This window comes from Mastomys coucha, unplaced genomic scaffold (assembly GCF_008632895.1).
Source record: "Mastomys coucha isolate ucsf_1 unplaced genomic scaffold, UCSF_Mcou_1 pScaffold5, whole genome shotgun sequence".
NCBI lineage: Eukaryota > Metazoa > Chordata > Mammalia > Rodentia > Muridae > Mastomys > Mastomys coucha.
The window spans coordinates 37,764,482-37,782,943 of NW_022196911.1; the positions used below are offsets into that span (position 1 = coordinate 37,764,482).

Genomic DNA, 18,462 nt, shown 5'->3' on the forward strand with positions numbered 1-18,462 from the left:
AGCTCTTAGTCACTAAGTGCTCTTCTCTGTGTAGGAAGGAAGGATCTGTCCTGGAAGTAACACTGGGGCATCATGGGAGTATAGTGTTTTTATTTTAGAAAATCAAACAAACAAACCACCACCAACAACAACAAAAATACCTATACAATAGAGAAAGAAATCTTGGGAGGAGAGATAGAGTTCTAGAGGTGTTCCAGGGGTGTTCTGCTCTTTAGAGTTATATGAAATAGTTGACTCCAACATACGGATGACTCACAAAGAGGTGAATTAGATTTTATATTACCACAAAATTAATTTCATTAAACCACTCTTTACTGAGCACATTGTGCTGAGAACAATGCAGGATTCTTGAAGATATAATGGTGAGAAACACAGACCTCCTTTTATGTTTCCTCAAGAAGTGTTGTCTGATAAATGACAAATAGCAAGAAAATTAGTATAATTTACTGTCATCAGAATTTTAATGAAACTAACATATCAGGAGAAAAGACAAGCCAGGTCATCTGTCCCTGCTCTCTGCCACTGTAGTACTGACCATGTTGTTCTTTGGCATTGGCCTCTAGTCCCTATTTTTCTTGTCATTGGCAAGATGTGACCAGTTTTGTAAATGTGGTGCCCTACTTTCATTCCTTATGCTGTGATAAAATATCCTGATCCAAACTAACTTATGGATGGGAGGAGTTATCTCAGCATACAATTCCAAATTAGAGTTCATCACTTGAGGGAAGTCAAGGCAGGAAGTTGAGCATCTATTACATCATATCCATCTTCAAGGGCAGAGAATGATTGGCATGGTTCCTCGATGGCTCAATTATCCTCAGCTTGCTTTCTCCTCTCTTTACATTGTTCAGGATGCTTTGTTTGGAGAATGACACAGGGTCTTCCTATATCAATTAACAACCAAGACAATTACCCACAGTCATGCCCATAGACAAATCTGTCTGGGAAAATTTCCTTCAGAAGACTCCCCTCCTAAGTGATGTTAGGTATATTAAAAAGAACAGGCATGCCTGGTATTTGTAGTAATGTCCATTATCCTTTTGTTCTTTCTTCATCCCTCCCCCCAAAAATGAAATACAGCTTCTGTTCATCTCATCTTAATATTTGAAAATAATTAAGTGTAGAGTTATTATAGTAAATAAATCACATTTTATAATTACATCTATAGCATTCAGCAGGCACTGAGTATTGCTCTCAGAACTATAAAGAAACCATTAACCAAACCAGAATTTTAAAGTAATGATTTTGAGGGTTTAGCTTATATAGCTGTCTGTGGCATTTTTCTATAGTAGCATCAGGTGAAATCTATCCTTTCACTATCTACTGAGATTGTTTTGTTTGATAAATTTATATATGTACATGATGTCTTGTCAGTAAATCTACTCCCATTTCCCCCCAATCCAGTTTTTCTTTTATTTCCCTACCATGTTTGATTTCAATTTCATACTTCCAGTTTTTAAAACCTACTAATTCCCCTTAGTGCTACCTGCATGCATATGGTTGTAGGCCCATCAACTTAAGCCCAGGTAGCTGCTCATGAGCCATATACCTGAAGAAAAATTCTCTCCCTCTGCTTGAACCCATAAATTGCTAGTAGCTCTCTTCAAATTGCGGTAGAGTATCATGGTATCATGAGCCACTTATCCAAGCTGGGTTTTGACTGCAGTGATCTTGTAGGGCTCTTGTCCATGTATTCACAGCTGCTATGAGGTCATGTGTGTAACAGTTAAGTCAGGTCTGGTAAATACTCTTCCACTGCAGAAATCCAATGCCCCTGGATTCTATAATCTTTCTGTTCACTCTTACGTAGCCTTAGTGTGTGGGGGGAGGAGGGGAGAAGGGAGCAGGGTCAGTGTGCTATAGATGTTCCATTTACGGTGAAGGCATGCAGATAATAAGAGACTGTGGAGTACTCAGCTGTATTGAATTTTTAATAACCATCTTATCTATGGTTTGTTGCATGCTTGCTATGAACAAAGAGAGCCTAAGTGTTTTACATATACAGCTGTTCAGTCCTCCCAAGCAACCCCAGAAAGCTGGTGTTGATATTTTCCCCAACTGACATTTAGTAGAACTGAAATCAGAGGTTAAGACTTAGTTCCAAAGGTAGCACCTGGATAAGCAAGGATTGTCACAATACAGAGTCACAAACAGGACAATGTACAACAGCTTGCCTTATGGCAGAAAAGAGAATGTGATCTAAGTGCTTTTTGAGCCCCCAAGCAGACCTGATGAGCATTCTCCATATTGGTGATCCCAAGCATGGAACAAATGGGCACTGAGGAGTGCTCTTTGGTGAGGAATTCAACTTGTAAGAGGAAAGTGAAGATATGTACTATAGAGTAGAGTAGAAAAAAGGAACATATGATGGAGAAAAAATGATCTTCCTGGAATTGGCTGGAAAATGAGAGCTATGTCACCGGACTTTAAGCATTACAACTGACCTGTCTGTCACTTTCCTGTCTGTTAATTGAGAAATGAATTACAAATGAATATGGTTATTTCTTATTCCTACCTACTTCATATCTCCATAGCCAGGGGTAAAGATTTTCTGGAAAATGGTGTTTTAGATTAATTAATTCTTTTCTGCTATTGGCCATGCAATTGAATCTAGACAAAGTGTCATAATTTATGGTTTAAGTATTTTGAGCCAATTGTGGTGGCACATCCCTTTGATCCCCAAAACTGAGGAGGCAGAGGTAGGCGGATCTCTGAGTCTGGTCCACAAAGTGAGTTCCAGGACAGGCAGGGCTACACATGGAAACCCTTACTCTAAGAAAAGAAAGTAAAAAACCAGTCTTCTAGTGAAGAGGTCTCTGCTGAAATGTAGCAGCTCATCAGTTGGCCACAGGTATTCCATACGGCTCACCCCTCTTCACCACTACTTTTTTCTTCAATCTGACAAGACCTCCAATCAGATGGAGATGATTGGGTGTACCTAGAGAACGATCATCTCCTGAGTCTCTTCTGGGAAATCAAATTTAGTCATCTAGAGAACAGTGGTTTTACTTTTTTACAAGACCAGCTATGAATTTTCAAGTGCTTCCTGTATGCCATGTAAGGCAGTATGTGTAAGTCAACACAGAGGCTTTTCCTTACAGCATGGTTATTAGTTGTTGTTGTTGGTAGTGGTGGTGGTGGTGGTGTTATGTCCATGGTGGTGGGCTTATGTTCCATGTTCCTGGTACTCGTATGCATCTCACTATTTCCCCACATCCTATCTTAACTCTCAACACAGACGAAAGAATGTTTAGCTCTCTAACATCAAAAAAGAACAAGTGGAAAACTCCAGTTTGACTTGTGCCCAGTGTTGTGTCTGGAGGCTGCCCTGGCCATACGGACTCTGCAGCAGAGTCGTCTTCCTCAGCACTTGATCTATCCATAACACTCACTCTGATAATCACACTGAACAGATCTCTTAAATTGGTAAATAAGAAAGAAATACATGATAAGACTCCAGAGATTATTGAATTCAACTCTTAAATCCCATAATAATAAGATAGAAACTCATTAAAGTTAAATAAATCATCCAAGGATAATTTCTGTAAAACTTAGAAAAGATTACTTTTGATTGCTGCCAATACTCTTTTTTGTTTGTTTGTTTGTTTGTTTGTTTTTGGTTTTTTGTTTTTTGTTTTTTCGAGACAGGGTATCTCTGTGTAGCCCTGACTGTCCTGGAACTCACTCTGTAGACCAGGCTGGCCTCGAACTCAGAAATCCGCCTGCCTCTGCCTCCCAAGTGCTTGAATTAAAGGCAGGTGCCACCACCGCCAGGCCACCAATACTCTTATTATGGTTGCTACTATGGTTTCACACAATTACTGCCAAACCTACAATTGATTTGGTAGCTCCCCTACTACTACAACACTCTGTAATATAGCAAACATCCTGTTGTTGGAATGAAAATAGTTCTGAAAATCATTAAAGAAAAAATTTGAATGCTAAAAAGAATTTCCTGTGTGGGTAAAAAGCACAGCAAACACAAATAACAGAGATCAGGTGCGGTGTTGGAGCAGCAGAGAGTGGTGAAAAGTTCGATCCTCTCACTTGTAAATTTGGAGTCATAGAAGATGAAGCTTTGAGTTTATAGTTTTTCCTAAGGACCAAGTGTCTGGGAGGTAAGCTCAGGTGAACCCCTTACCTTCGAACAGAAGAAGAGTGCCTTGTTATAAGGAAACTTTTGAATAATTAGTGCAACAGTTGCTGCAGAGAATTGAGCACAGCAAAAGCATTTCAGTGTCCCTTTCTTTCCTTAGGCATCATAACCACTGCTGTGGGAGTCAGTCCTCTTGTATCATATATGGATTTGCATTTCCAAATTTCATAATGTTCCCAAAATAATTTGAATAGCACAGATGTTTAGTCCACCCAGTAATTAAAATTATACCATAGACAAATACAGACTATTTGATAAGGGGGTGTTGGGGGAATTAGTAGAAAAAAGTTCACCATGCAATCTCTCTTGGCCCGCCAGACCAAGGTCTTTTCTAGTGCCACCAGTACTGGTCAGCCATATCACTAGGTCCCAGCGGGCTCCTGCTATTTTCTCCCAACTTGCAGGATCATCTTGCTTCCATGCAACGCTCCACACATCCCACCATCAGTCATCTAGCACCTAGTTACCCAGTAGAAATATGACTCTTAAGGCTTAATTACCCAATCAGGTATACATATCAATAAGATCACAATTTACAAGATGCCAATATAATAATTTCAGAGCCAAATGATAAAGATAATGCTTTAACCCAATTACTCTAACCTTGTGAAAACCTTAGCTACTTGTGGCTATTTAAAACTAAGTGTGGTCTGGATCGTCTTCCTGTTCACCTGCCTCCGTGATAATTTTTCATGCTTCTCCTCTGACCTCCGACCCCCTCACTCCTAAACTTCTAGCTCTGCCTCCCTATTCCTGTCCAATCACAGACCTATCACTGCCCTAATGCCCTAATGTGTTTGGACAGAGAAAATGCTGCAACAAGGGGGCAGAGATAAATTGGTCAACTATTATGCTCCAGAATGTTTTATATTTTATAGCATCTATTTCTCAAAAGGTCTTATTCAAGAAATTATAGTATAAGACCATCAAAATACATATGCAAAGCTAATTACTATTATGTAGTCCTTATTACATTTTATTTTTTGCATAATCAATGCTCACATTAGTATATCATGTTACAAATTGTTTATATTTCCTATCTCTCTATATCATTTGTGCCTATCATTAGCCAGATTTTCCTTATTTCATTTATTTATTAAGTCTTGTTTTATATATAACATTGTAATTTACATGTTAGTTACATTATAATAGACTAGTTTTGTATTTTTAAAGACTTTTTTGTTTTTATTGTATGAGTGTGAGTGTTCTGCCCCACATTATATATGTGTAACACATGTGTGAGGTGCTCATGGAGGCCAGGATAAGGCATTGAATCCCCTGGAACTAGATTTCAAATGCTTGAAAGCTACCATGTGCATGCTGGGAACCAAGCCCAGGGGAAATTTTCAGATTATTAAATCTTGCCTCATGCAATAATTTTTTTAAAACAAATATTTTACAGTGGGTCAATGTGACAAATGGATTTGGTGACACATCATGTTAGTTTCTATTGTAGTCATGGTCAATGGAATAAAATATAAAGACTAACTTGCATAATCAATGGCTCAAAGAAATTATGCATGTAGGATTCATGAGGAACATAAAAAATATTCTACATCTCAATCAATGCACAAAAAGTTGAATTTACTTTTTCTTATTTTATAATTTTAAAAAATGATGATGAACATATAGCTTAGTGGTAGAAAACTTACCTATAATGGTAAAGACTCCAAGTACAGTTCCCAACATGACCGGAAAGGAAGAAAAAAAATTAATGATAGTGGTATACCTTGCCTCTCAAAATAAATACATTCAGTAAATGTACGTTACATAAATGTGTGAATATAATTTGGTGACTAATTCCCTACCATTATACCATACATAATAATGTTGAATTGTTCATCTGTTTATGTCAATGTTATAAATTATGTGAATGGATGGTTCTTGATTTCTATTGGCATGGGATAAGTAGAAATTATGAAGTCTGTGCTAGTTAATGTATCATAATTACATTATATGAATCCTCTGGGACTGAATGTATACTATCTAGTAAATGAGAAACCTGAAAGTCAAATAGCTCATAGTGGCAGATTAAAAGTCAAGCATTGCAATAAGAAAGCTAGCTCTCTTTGTCACTGTGATTGACAGTCCATTAAGTACCTGTAATAATTTCTTGTAGTACATGCATCAGCAAAGGCTTATGGTCTGATTCTTCTTCCTTGCAGATGGACCCCCATGAGAACATCTTACTCAGCACTCTTGAGATAAAAAATGAGATGGCCACATCAGAAGCAGTAATGGGACTTGGAGACCCCAGGAGCACAATGCTTGCCTATGATGCCTCCAGCATCCAGTATCGGAAAGCTGGGTTGCCTAGGCATAGTTTTGGCCGCAATGCTCTGGAGCGACATGTGGCACAAAAGAAAAGTCGCCTGAGGAGACGTGCCTCTCAACTGAAAATCACCATCCCCGACTTGACTGATGTGAACGCCATTGATCGGTGGTCCCGCATTTTCTTCCCTGTGGTGTTTTCCTTCTTCAACATTGTCTATTGGCTTTATTATGTGAACTAAAACTACAGCCTCCCATGAGAAGCAAGGACTAGATTCCTCTTCAAACAGTTGTACAGCCTGATGTAGGACTTGGAAAACACATCAATCCAGGACAAAAGTGACGTTAAAATACCTTAGTTGCTGGCCTATCCTGTGGTCCATTTCATACCATTTGGGTTGCTTCTACTAAGTGATGAATACACTAAGGTCCTCGAGGTTTTCCAGTTACAATGCAAATGATTTGTCTACATGTGGGCAAGATCAAGTGTGAAGTATTCCACTTTATCAGTTTTAGTACACAGCCTACTCAGAGGGTTATTATCTAGATTCTAGAAGATGCTAGAAAGCTCAATCGCATGGGCAGTCAATTCTCTGAGACACAGTCATTTCCAAATGCTCTCTCCATCATTGTTCCTAAGATTGGCATGCAGTTGGGACACCACTGTGCTTATGAAACATTATCTGCAATAATGCAAACATGCTACTTCAATATGGACTTTGAGGTCTGAGCCAGATGATGATGATGTCATGGAGTGGTGATTCTCAAGGGTCTAATAGATTCGTATGCACTTTGGGCACAATCAGATAATGAGGTGGGACAAAGCTTCCAAGAAGAGACTCAGGAATCCAGTTTATTTGGTCTGCTTGATTGCCTACAAAGGACAGGCCAGCACATCTTTCAAGTGGGTCTTAGGGAGAGGAAGATTTCTGAGCAGACCATGTGTGCAGCAGTCAAAGTTAACATTTTGCCAAAAAGCTGTTTCCCAGGTGGTTAAAATAAAAGTTAATAGCATAGAGCAGGGTCAAAAGTCCAGAAATGACTGTGAGTAAAAACAACCAAGTGTGACCCTTGTCACTTCTACAAAGCATCAGGTCTGAACACAGCACTGAGCAGAAAGACGAGAATGAAACGCATTGATTTGCCCTCGTAGTGAGATTACCATACTTCAGGAGGATTTTTATAAGTCATTCATCTCATCAAAAAGTAGCTATCAAATAGAAAAGTGGAGGGAATTGGAAGTACCTTGATAGCTTATATTGAGAATCATTCTAACAGTTAAATATAGAGCACAGATGAACCGGTCACTTTCCTCAGTGTCAGCTGCCCTTACATTGTCTCCTCTGGATTTATTTCTGGCTGGAATACAATATTTTTTAAAAAGAGAATTTGCTCTTTTACCCTAAAGAATTAGTCATCATCTTCAGCTTTTCTTGCTCTCAAAATTTCTCATTTTATACTTAGGAGATAGCCCCGGTGAGGCTTCGCTGAGACCATGTGAACTGGGTTTTCTTTTGTATTCTCCAAGGTTTGTGTATGCACAAATGGAATCTGTGGGTCGGTGCGGTTTGATAATTTAAAGGGTGCTTACGTTGTATATATTGCAATCTACTTAATCAAGCAAAACACGAAAAGTAGTGGACACTGGGATTCGAACAAGGTTGTGGTTAGCGGCTTGCACTCACAGGTCATGGTACAGTGGTAGAGAGAACTGACAAGCAGGCTGCTGTGGTAGACTTTCTAAATTCTGCTTTTCAAATTATGTCATTGTACATCTTTCTATATTGGGCATACACATTCTTTACAAAAAAGAAGAATAGGGTAATATATTTATTTTTTTGTCAATGGGGAGGGGTCATATTTGGGTTTTACCTATAGAAAATACTAAATTACTATGTTTTCTATAAAATTGACTCTGATTGGCCTTTACCTCAGAGGATGACTTTGTTACTTCTATTTTTAAAACAATCAAAAAAAATTCTGTCTTCAGAGTAGGGTCCCCAGGTAAGTGTATAGGGGTCAAGGCTGGTATCATTCTGCAGATGAATCATTCCCCTCATGATTAAAAATAATGTAGGATAGTAAACATTATTGTGTGCTTCTATTCCAACAATTAAAGAAAAACAAGAAAAATAAATAAAAGTTCATCATTCATTTTCTAAATTTAACAAAGATGGGATAGTAGGTTTTTCTGGGGTTTTTTGTTTGTTGTTTGTTTGTTTGTTTGTTGTTTGGTTTTTGTTTTTTTTTTCCCCCAATCAATATTGGGATGTCTGGCTCCTGTGTTTTAGTTATGTGCTTTTGAGTTTGAGTTACAGAACTACAGATCTGACTGAGGATGTTCACATGTGCTCAGAGTAAAGATTCTTCAAGTTTCTCCAGGGCTTTCTCCTATGAAATCATTTTTTGGGGGGATCACAGTAATAAAAGTGCCTATCCCTTGTCACCAGGGGTGAAGTCTGAGCAGAAAAATACAGGAAGAAGCATCACCTTAATCTCAGGGGCACTCCTGTGGCATGCCATTCTCAAAAGATTTTTCTAAAGACAAATCAGAGCCTAGGCTCCCATTTGCAATTTCCATAAAAGCCATAACAAAATCCTTGATATTGTCAAAATCTTAGATGTCCAGGGAAATTAATCACTTAATTTAGCTCAAAATGGAGAGAAACAGCCTCACAGGATGGGCTTCACATGCTTATGACCAGCGAACAGATTTCTGGTATAACTAATGCAGAGAAAAGGCAGGACCTTGCAACCAATGCACTAGAGTGAACCATATGTTGTCATTCAATATCCATGTAGGTAGAGAATACTGACTCCTCCTGTCCAGGAACAGCGGTCCATGTAGAATTTATTTTTAAGCTATATATTTAGTTGAATTAGAATGCAGGAAAGGGTGCTAGGTCTGATGAATCTGGGAAAACCAATTAGTTTGTTACCCAGTAATTAAACTAATGGGCCACCAAGGTGTGTTTTGGCAATCTTGAAATGGTATTACTATCCATTTATACATATGTATAGTTTTTTCTTTTGATTATACAATAGCCAGATAGCCAGCAATTAAGGTGTTTTTTCATCTTTGAGAAATTAGTAAGCAAATTCTGACTCTCAAATGCACAGTCTAAACAAAATCTCTGATCTCAATCTGTATATATATATTGTAAATGACTGCTTGTAGGTATGAAATGCACCTCCGAATTGAAATCTCATGCAGCATACCCATGTGTTTGCATAGGAATGTTACAATTATTTCTACTGCAATTTAACAACAGGGGATAGGACTCAAGCAGTGTCATCTAGTCCTTCTGTCTCTTCATTTCAACAAGAGCAGTGCTAAGTAAAATAATAACAATAATAATAATGATGATTTTTTTAAAAACCAAAAGACACTACATTCTAGGATTAGGTCCACACAGAAGTGATCTGTCAGCTTACAAAAGCACAAGACATCACAAAAGTGCAGTGGAATTTCTAATGGAGAAATAAATCACAGGTATTTTAAGCAAGACCTGCTTTAAATCGGCAACTATGACCAATTCCATTTTCTGTAGATCACTGTATTTCAGTCTTATAGCTAACTTCATGGTCAAAAACAAAAACTGAAAACATCAACACAGACAGGTCTTATAGCATATCTACATGTGTATATGTGTATATAGAGATCCATGTAAACACACATGCATATGTATGTATTCATACGTCAGAAACAAAAGGAATAAGCTAAAGAGTTATTTCCTTCATTGAGTCTGTATATGACTTTTTTTTTAATTTGGCAACCAACAGTCACCATTCTGAAATAAGTAATACAGGGTACTGAACATCTCTCTCAGTAAATCAATGCCTACAGTTCCTAAGAACATTGCACAGTTTGACACTACAATAGTACTGTACCTCAAAATATGAGATGTTAACTAGTTTCTGCATTGCTTGTCAAATGTCCATTTGCTCTCTTTTAAAGGACACAGATAACATTGTCCATGATTGATTTAAAATTTAAAAATACAAAATAAAGAAAACGGGGAAAATCTTCTTGAGAGGAGAAAAAAAAAAAAAAAAACCTACCCCTCACCATGATGGTCAGGGAAATTTACAACTGTAGCAATCATGCCATTTTGCTAAGTGTACAGAATCTGTTATGTAAGCAATCATAACTTTCACTGAGCGTGTGTAAATATTTAAACAGATTTCTTAAATATTTTTAACTTCTAATTTGTATTTTACAGTAAGGCAATGTACTAATTCTGTTTATGGCTTACATTGACGTGCCACATTATGTACATAATTAAATATGCTGTAAATTAATAGTCAATAGATCCAGATAACTGCTTAGGGGTTTTGTCTTAATTTTATCTATTTATTTTTTACTAAGTATGTTTACTGCAGTGCCCCAGCAGAGTAATTTAAACACCCTGTTGCATAAATGATTTGGGAATCCCAGACAGAAGGGTTTCCACTGCTGTTTCTCGCATACAGGTATGAATACACACACACACACACACACACACACACACATACACACACACACACACACACAGAGCATCTTCCACTCCCTGCTTAATCACACCCATTTTCTCCCTCTCAGTGGGAAATGTAGCATTGTTTTGGCGTCATATTCACAGTTAGGAGATTCTTTTAAAATGGTAAATGGAAAAAAGGAGAAGTGGTTAGGATTAACTTAATAGTTTTTTTAGGCTAGAGTAAAAGAAGCCAAAGTTTGCAAACTATAGCTAGTCCCCCAAAACTAGATGTTTATAGCAACACTGCAGATAACAACAACAAAAATTATTCATACCAGCTCCAGAAATTTGTTACATATGATGCATGCTGGAAGATGTTTTTTTTTTTTTAATAAACTAGTGTTTGTCTTTAGATAGTATTATTCCTTTCAACCAAAGACTCCAGAATTATTTTTTCAAAAGCAAAGGAAAAAAAACAAAAGAAAGAAAGGAAGTGGAAAAAAAAGTCACTGCTTCACACCAAAGTTTAAATAATTTTTCCAAATGCAGTAGGTTGATGGTTTTAAAAAATAGAAAGGAGTCAATAGAGAGTAAATTCAGAAGCTGCCCTGAGCAAATTATTGTTTGTTTGTGTGTTTGTTTGTGTTTTTAAGTTGGAAAAAAAATAAAGCTGTACCCTTAAATAGCTTTACTTTTGGGAAATTCATTGAGAACATTTCTCTAGATATGTGCAAGACTCTGAGATCAATTTTTAATTTGATTTAAGAAGTACTTTTGTGATAAACATCCAAAACGATGAAAAACAAGAGTTTATTTTGAGTTCTAAAGCCAAATGCCACTCTGTTACATCTGAGGCCACACCCCTGTCACTCTCCATTTGAATTGCATCAACATTTCCATCAGCTTCTATTCTTTCTTGTTTTACATTTTACTTCAGTGATTAAGAGTCCACACATCCATTTTAAAAACAATTGACTCCAACAAAGTTGACTATAGTTTAAATTCCATGCCACTTACAATTTTTCTTTTCATGGGTGTTTAAATAGTTCTGTTATGGAATTGTTCCTGCATAGTTCTAAACTGTCCTTTTATAAGAAGTGATGTTCCAGTGTCTTCACAATGTAGTGATTATCAGCCTTACAATGACCTTGTAGCCTTTCTTAACACATAACATCATGCTCACTCCCCAATGGCTAGAAAATGCAAAGCACTAGCGGGATTATTTGCATCCGTTTTCACATCTTTCTAACATCAGGACTTCTAAAAATCTCTGGGATACATGCGGTAGTAAAATTCAAAAGAGGATTATCAATGAATAGCACATAAGAATTATTTTCATGAATTTCAACTAATTGCAGCCAGTTTCAGCATGTAAATATATAATAATGTTGGCTAGTGTGTAATTCTTGAGCTAAGAAATATAAATAAAAATAAAAAGTTCTACGTGTGGTTTTATTGTGCATGAATATCCACGTGTGTGCCTTGTGCAGTAATAATTTCTGAGAAATATGGGATTTTATAAGCTTGGAACTCACTTGCAGACTTCAAGTTTAATATTTTTGTGATATGATACAAGCAATGATTATACACATACCTAATATACTAACTCTCAGTTTTCTTGTCTGTAGACTTGAGGATTAAATTTACCTTACTTTTAGGGTGAAGATGAAATGACAGAGCTCCCAACACTGGATGAGATAGACTAGGTTGTCTGTAAATAATATATGCCACTTTTTTTTATTTATTTTCACCCTGGAACATTTAGCATATATTTCACAGATACACTTCCCATCTCTAAATTGTCTCAGAAATTGCTGTTCTATTAGTATAGTTATCATTATTATAGATTAGAGATAACCAATTAAGAGTTTGGTGGCTTTTCTATAGGAAGACACAATAAGCATAAGACTTCATGTATTTAACCTTCAATATGTATCTGAAGATGAATAATTAGATAGAATCCCTGAACCCTTACAATAATCCTAATAGAAAATGGAACTCGTGTTCAGCAAAAAGTGAGTATATTGCTCATCTTTAGAATCCAACATGGGCTCACCCTCAAATTCTCACAAATAATTTCTACTTCATCACTAAAATGGGTGACCAGGCTTGTCTGGTGTTCACTCACTTGGTCACTTTTCAAAAAACCTTTGTGTCAGACAAGTTTTCTGACATGGGGAAAACAGAGGTGAACATTCATGATCCTGACCATTAGACAGTGCTGAGATTCTTAGGTCCAATGGATACTTTAGTGACAAATCCAATATCTTTTACCCTTCCTTATTTTGGAATTCCAATATTATTTTGGTAGAAGATGTTACCCAGAAGGAGATGCCCTTCCCATACACAATTGTCTAGTAAAGTCACAGGTTTAATGGCGTTGTAGATCTCAAAGAGTAGGTGCTATGGAAAAGAGGAAATATTTATAAGATGTGTGATGTCTGCTCTTTACAGCTATATTACAAATTAAAATCTAGACACTTAGAACACAATTGCACTAGATACTGTGTGTTGTGTGTGTGTGTGTGTGTGTGTGTGTGTGTGTGTGTGTGTATTAAATCAGAGGTTTTGATGAGAATGGGTAAAACTGCCAAGAAAAATTCAGCATTGAGGCAAATAAAGGTATCTTTTAAAGTAATATGGGGCAGTTTTTCAAAGAGATTAGGAAGGACAATAAGTTACCTGTCAATTAAACATTTAAACTTTTCTCACTGGCTCTGACTTGGAGAAATGGCACATTAAGAAGATGACACAGAGGAACATAGAAGTCCAGGTTCAAAGCCCTGCCATGGGCAAGCTTCTAAAACAAAAGAGGCCTGTGATCACCACCAAAGAAGCAATCAGAATGAGCTATCACAGCAAAGACATTTGCAATTGTCAGTGTAGCTTTATTTAAGAAGTAAGACTCTGGTTGGTGGTTTAGTCACTGGGAGCTCTATGGGGTCTGGTTGGTTGATATTGTTGTTCTTCAGGTTGGTTGATATTGTTGTTTAGCCACATATGTAGCAGAGAATGGCCTTGTTGGGCATTAATGGGAGGAGAGGCCCTTGGTCCTATGAAGACTCAATGCCACAGTGTAGGGGAAAGCCAGGGTGGAGAGGTGGGAGTGAGTGGGAGGATGGGGAACACCCTCATAGAAGAAGGGGAAGAGAGAATGGGATAAGAGCTTTCCAGGGGGGACCAGGAAAGGGAATAACACTTGAAATATCAAATAAAAAAAAAGACACAAGTAAGAATCACTGCTGTGTTCCTAGTCAGGACCTGGTCAGTTTGTGATCAGTGTAGAGCTTAAAGTAATATGAAAAGCAAGAAGTTGACTTTGTTGACAATTTAACATTCCATGAAAGAGACATGCAGAAAGTTAATAAATTTTGAATGAAGAATTAGTATAGCCTGGATCCCTATGTCATGCAGACCATAATCCAGAAAGTTTAGTAGAAGCTGTAAGCAGAAACTATAAACTTAGTAGAAACTTCCTATAAGAGGAAGTATGTATCTGGGAAGACATACTTTATCTGAGAAGTACCATTAAAGCATTTTGAAGGATGGCATGTTCCATGTTGGTAGCTCAATCTTAGACTGTAAGAAACCTCCCACTGACTACCACCACCAAACAGACTTTTCCCCATTGCAGGAAATCATTGACTGCTCAGAATGATTTCATCCCTTTTTCATGTGCTCAAGTGGGGACATCAAGTGGGTTCTATAACTGCAGTGCTCAAGCTGAGTTCAACTTTATGACCTCCAAGGAAATGTATAGACAAGCTTCCATGACATTGTAACTGCATCAGGATCATACTCTCCCCTTTCATAGAGGCTGGCATTGCTAAAATTTAAGAAAATTTGAGAGAGAGAGAATGACAGAGAGAGAGAGAGAGAGAGAGAGAGAGAGAGAGAGAGAGAGAGAGAGAGAGAGAGAATGTGTGTGTGTGTGTGTGTGTGTGTGTGTGAAAGACCCCCAGAACTGGGGAGATCCTTACTCAAGTCTCGGGATGATCCGACCACCCAATGACTCATGAGAGACCGAACTTGCTGCAATCACATGAGGTTTACTGGGGATACCGGTACCGGGTCGATCTGATGACCTTGCTGGCCAGAGTTTGACGCCGGGGTCGATCTCGTGACCATGCTGGCCAGAACTCGACGCCGAACACTAGATGTGTGGGATATTTAAGGGAACATCCACAGGCTGGGGGCGGGGAGAGGGTTACCAAGGAAATCAGAACATAGAAACAGTGGAAAATTTCAGAGGGACCTGACCAAGGTATTCAGTTAGGGAGGGGAACACATTCATTCTAGGAATGTAATCTCCATCTACTGGTCCACAGGGTGGAGAGTCCCATAAACCAGTAGACCTTCATTCCTAGTTCCACCCTCATCGCAGATCAGCCAGGAGGGGCAGGTATCGGGAATCAGAGCCCTGAGGCTCTCAGTTCCTAGAACTGGCTATTTTATATTTCTGGCTGGCTACATTGGCCCTCTATGTCCTTTTAGGTAAAGGTTATACACCATACATTTGTATTAAATGCCCTCATTTTAAATTCTAAGATTCTCCAGCCTTTCATGTGTGTGTGTGTGTGTGTGTGTGTGTGTGTGTGTGTGTGTACATTAAAAGTAAGTTGCAAAGCTTTCTCTTTGTCTAGTGTATAATCTTGTTTCAGACTCAGAAAGAGTCTGAAAATACAAATCAAGATAGAAGGCAATACAGAAGTATTCACCCTTTGGCCTCCACATGAGCACACATGAGCATGCATAATTGCTCACATATACCTGTCTCTCTCTGTCACTCTCTCTCTGTCTCTGTCTCTCTGTCTATCTCTCTCATACACACACACACACACACACACACACACACACACACATACACACCCTTAATTCAGAAATTTCTGAAATGACAAAAAAAAGTGAGAAATTTGATCTTAACTGCAATTGTTAGCATTCTGTCTAAACTCTACCCCACAGTTACCTGGCAACAGCCAGGTAGACCTGACCCACTATAAAAGGGGCTGCTTGTCCACTTCTCCCTCTCTTGTTCTCTTGTTCCGTTTCTTGATCTCCTGGGCTCTTGATCCCTTGTTCTTTTCTTCCCCTTTCCTTTCCCATTTCCTTTCCCTTTCTCTCGCAATGTGCTCATGGCTAGCCTCTACTTCTCTTCTCTCTCTCTCTCTCTCTCTCTCTCTCTCTCTCTCTCTCTCTCTCTCTCTTTCTCTGTCTCTACTCCCCTCCCCATGCCCTGAATAAACTCTATTCTATACTATACTGTCATGTGGCTGGTTCCTCAGGGGGAAGGAATGCCTTGGCATGGGCCCACTGAGACATCCTCTCCCACCATACCTGACTATACTGTCATAGAACATATCTTTCTCTTTATCTTTTTATAACACATCAGCAGTAAGACTGAAGTTGATAAAGCAGATTGAAAATCAATTCACAGTAGTGACTTGAAGGATCTGGTATCACCCTCCATGCCCCAGGAAAAGACCAATGAGAAAGGAAATGTAAATGGGGGAAAGAAAGATGAAACTTGGAAATGGATTCAGGTCCTGACACATCCAACCATGTAGTATGAGCTGTAATAATGATGGCATGTTAACGTGTGCAGGGAACTAGTCTGCTGCACAGAGCTCTTAAGGGCCACAGCTTGCACTGTACCTCCAGCTTGCTGACAACCAACCTCTTATACTCAGCCCTTTTGCTTTGCTGCAACACAACTCATTGTAGCTTTGGTGTGGCTTCAAGGGCCTCACATTCTTTAAGAGGGAAGTCAGGAATAAGGCCATATTTTAAGAAAAGAATAAAATGAAATTTTAATTCTCAAGCTTCATTTATATCTATAGTGATAGAGCACATAGTGCACATGCGCAGAACTTGGAGGATGACATTGTGGAGCTGGTCCTCTTCTTCCATCTTCAAATAGTTTCTTGGAATCAAACTCAGGTTAGCCGACTGACACAGCAAGCTATGTTACCATCTGAGCTACTTCTCCTGTCTAGTTTTTTCTTATTTTCTATGTGTTTTGAAAAGCCAAGATCTTCCAAGTTCTATGTTTTTTGATCGTCATCCCCAATTTACTTAAGTGGGAAGGAGCATTAAAATAAGTCAATTGAGTACATTAAATGTATCATCTCGGGAAGTTGAAAGCCAAGTTTACTCCCTGTATATCGGGTGCTCTTTCTCTGTCCTCATTAGGAAGAGTTTTGAATTATCAGTTTCACAATGTGAAGATTTTGTTCGCTTCTTTTCTCTCTTCCTCTTTCTTTCTCTCTTTCTTTCTTTCTTTTCTTCTTCCTTTTTTCTTTCTTTCCTCCTTTTTTTCTTTCTTTCTTTGTATTCTCTCTCTCTTTCATCACAAAGTTAAAGGTTGAAGGGTAGGGCCAAGAAAGTAGGTTTCTATTGTCATCTGGCCAACTGGACCTGAAGAAGCTGAAGCCTCCTACATGACATTTTTCATAAAAAGGTGAACAGGCTTCCCATGGGATCCATAGTGGAGAAATGCCCAGCCCTAAGAACACCTGTACAACCGTGGATCATATGGGAAGAAAATGTAAAGGGAATCTGTAATGATTACTGTTGTCTACCTGACAGAACCAAGGACGACCTTGGAAACTGGCCTCAATGCATACCTGTGGAATATTGGCTTCCTTATACTAACTGGTGTGAAAAGTAAATCTTAATTGTGGGTTGGACCATTGCCTAGGCGGTATGAGTGAAGAAGGCGGGTGAGCACCAGCATGCATGCAGCATAGGCGGGTGAGCACCAGCATGCATGCAGCAAAGGCGGGCGAGCACACAGTTGCTGTTCCTTTCTGACAGGCAGTGAGATGGGAAAAGCTGCTTGGAGCTCCCACTGCCTTGACTTCCAGCCATTGTGGAACTCAAACTGTGAGAAAATATAAACCTTTTCAGCTTTTGTCACAGCAGTGGAAGGGAATGGAAGAATGAACACAGAGAGAATGGAAATGAGTGTGATAGGGCAAAAAGAAAGGAGGAAAGGAGATGGGAAGGAGAGGTAAGGCGTGAGAGGGAAAGGCAAGGGAGGGAAGGGGAAGTGGAAGCAAAGGGGGAAGAGTTAAGAACAATCAGAAAGAAACCAGAATTCTGCTCAAAGCTGGCAACCTTTCAGAAGTGGTTTGCCAAACCTTTATTTATTCATTTTGATTCCTCATTCCACTTGCCAGGAATTCATTTGAACATTTCAACCTTACAAAATATATAAAATGAAGCTATTGATGCATACAAAGTATGCAAAATTATTAATAAGTAAAAACTTTTAAATTGTTTACAAGGTTCCTGCTAAAATTAAACGATGGGATTATGGGCATGTGACGTGAGTTTTTCTGCATCCAGAGCTAGCACATAGTATTAACTGGCATGTGTCTTTGACAACTCTCCCAGGAGCAGTGTGGAACACCCAGGATGGCCTATTTGAGACCCAGCTTTTATAACAGGCAAGGAAAAGCAAATGCCTATAGGGCTTTCTAACAGTGATTGAAGAGCCTGGGGGCTTTCTTTTTCCTTTCCCAGTTTATTAGGCTTCTCAAGAGAACAGAAGCAGTAGGGCATATATTTATACTTGGA

The 18,462-nt window shown here is 38.5% G+C and overlaps 1 protein-coding gene across 2 annotated transcripts in view; it reads left to right on the plus strand.

The window, feature by feature from the left end:
• Gabrb2 (gamma-aminobutyric acid type A receptor beta2 subunit) overlaps window positions 1–12,327 on the plus strand; it is a 221,439-nt gene extending 209,112 nt beyond the window's left edge. For both annotated transcript variants that reach the window (XM_031350745.1, XM_031350746.1), the window contains exon 10: window positions 6,322–12,327. In XM_031350745.1, the coding sequence (XP_031206605.1) occupies window positions 6,322–6,669 (348 nt within the window). In that variant the 3' untranslated portion in view covers window positions 6,670–12,327. The remainder of the gene's footprint in view (window positions 1–6,321) is intronic.
• Window positions 12,328–18,462: the final 6,135 nt, after the last annotated feature.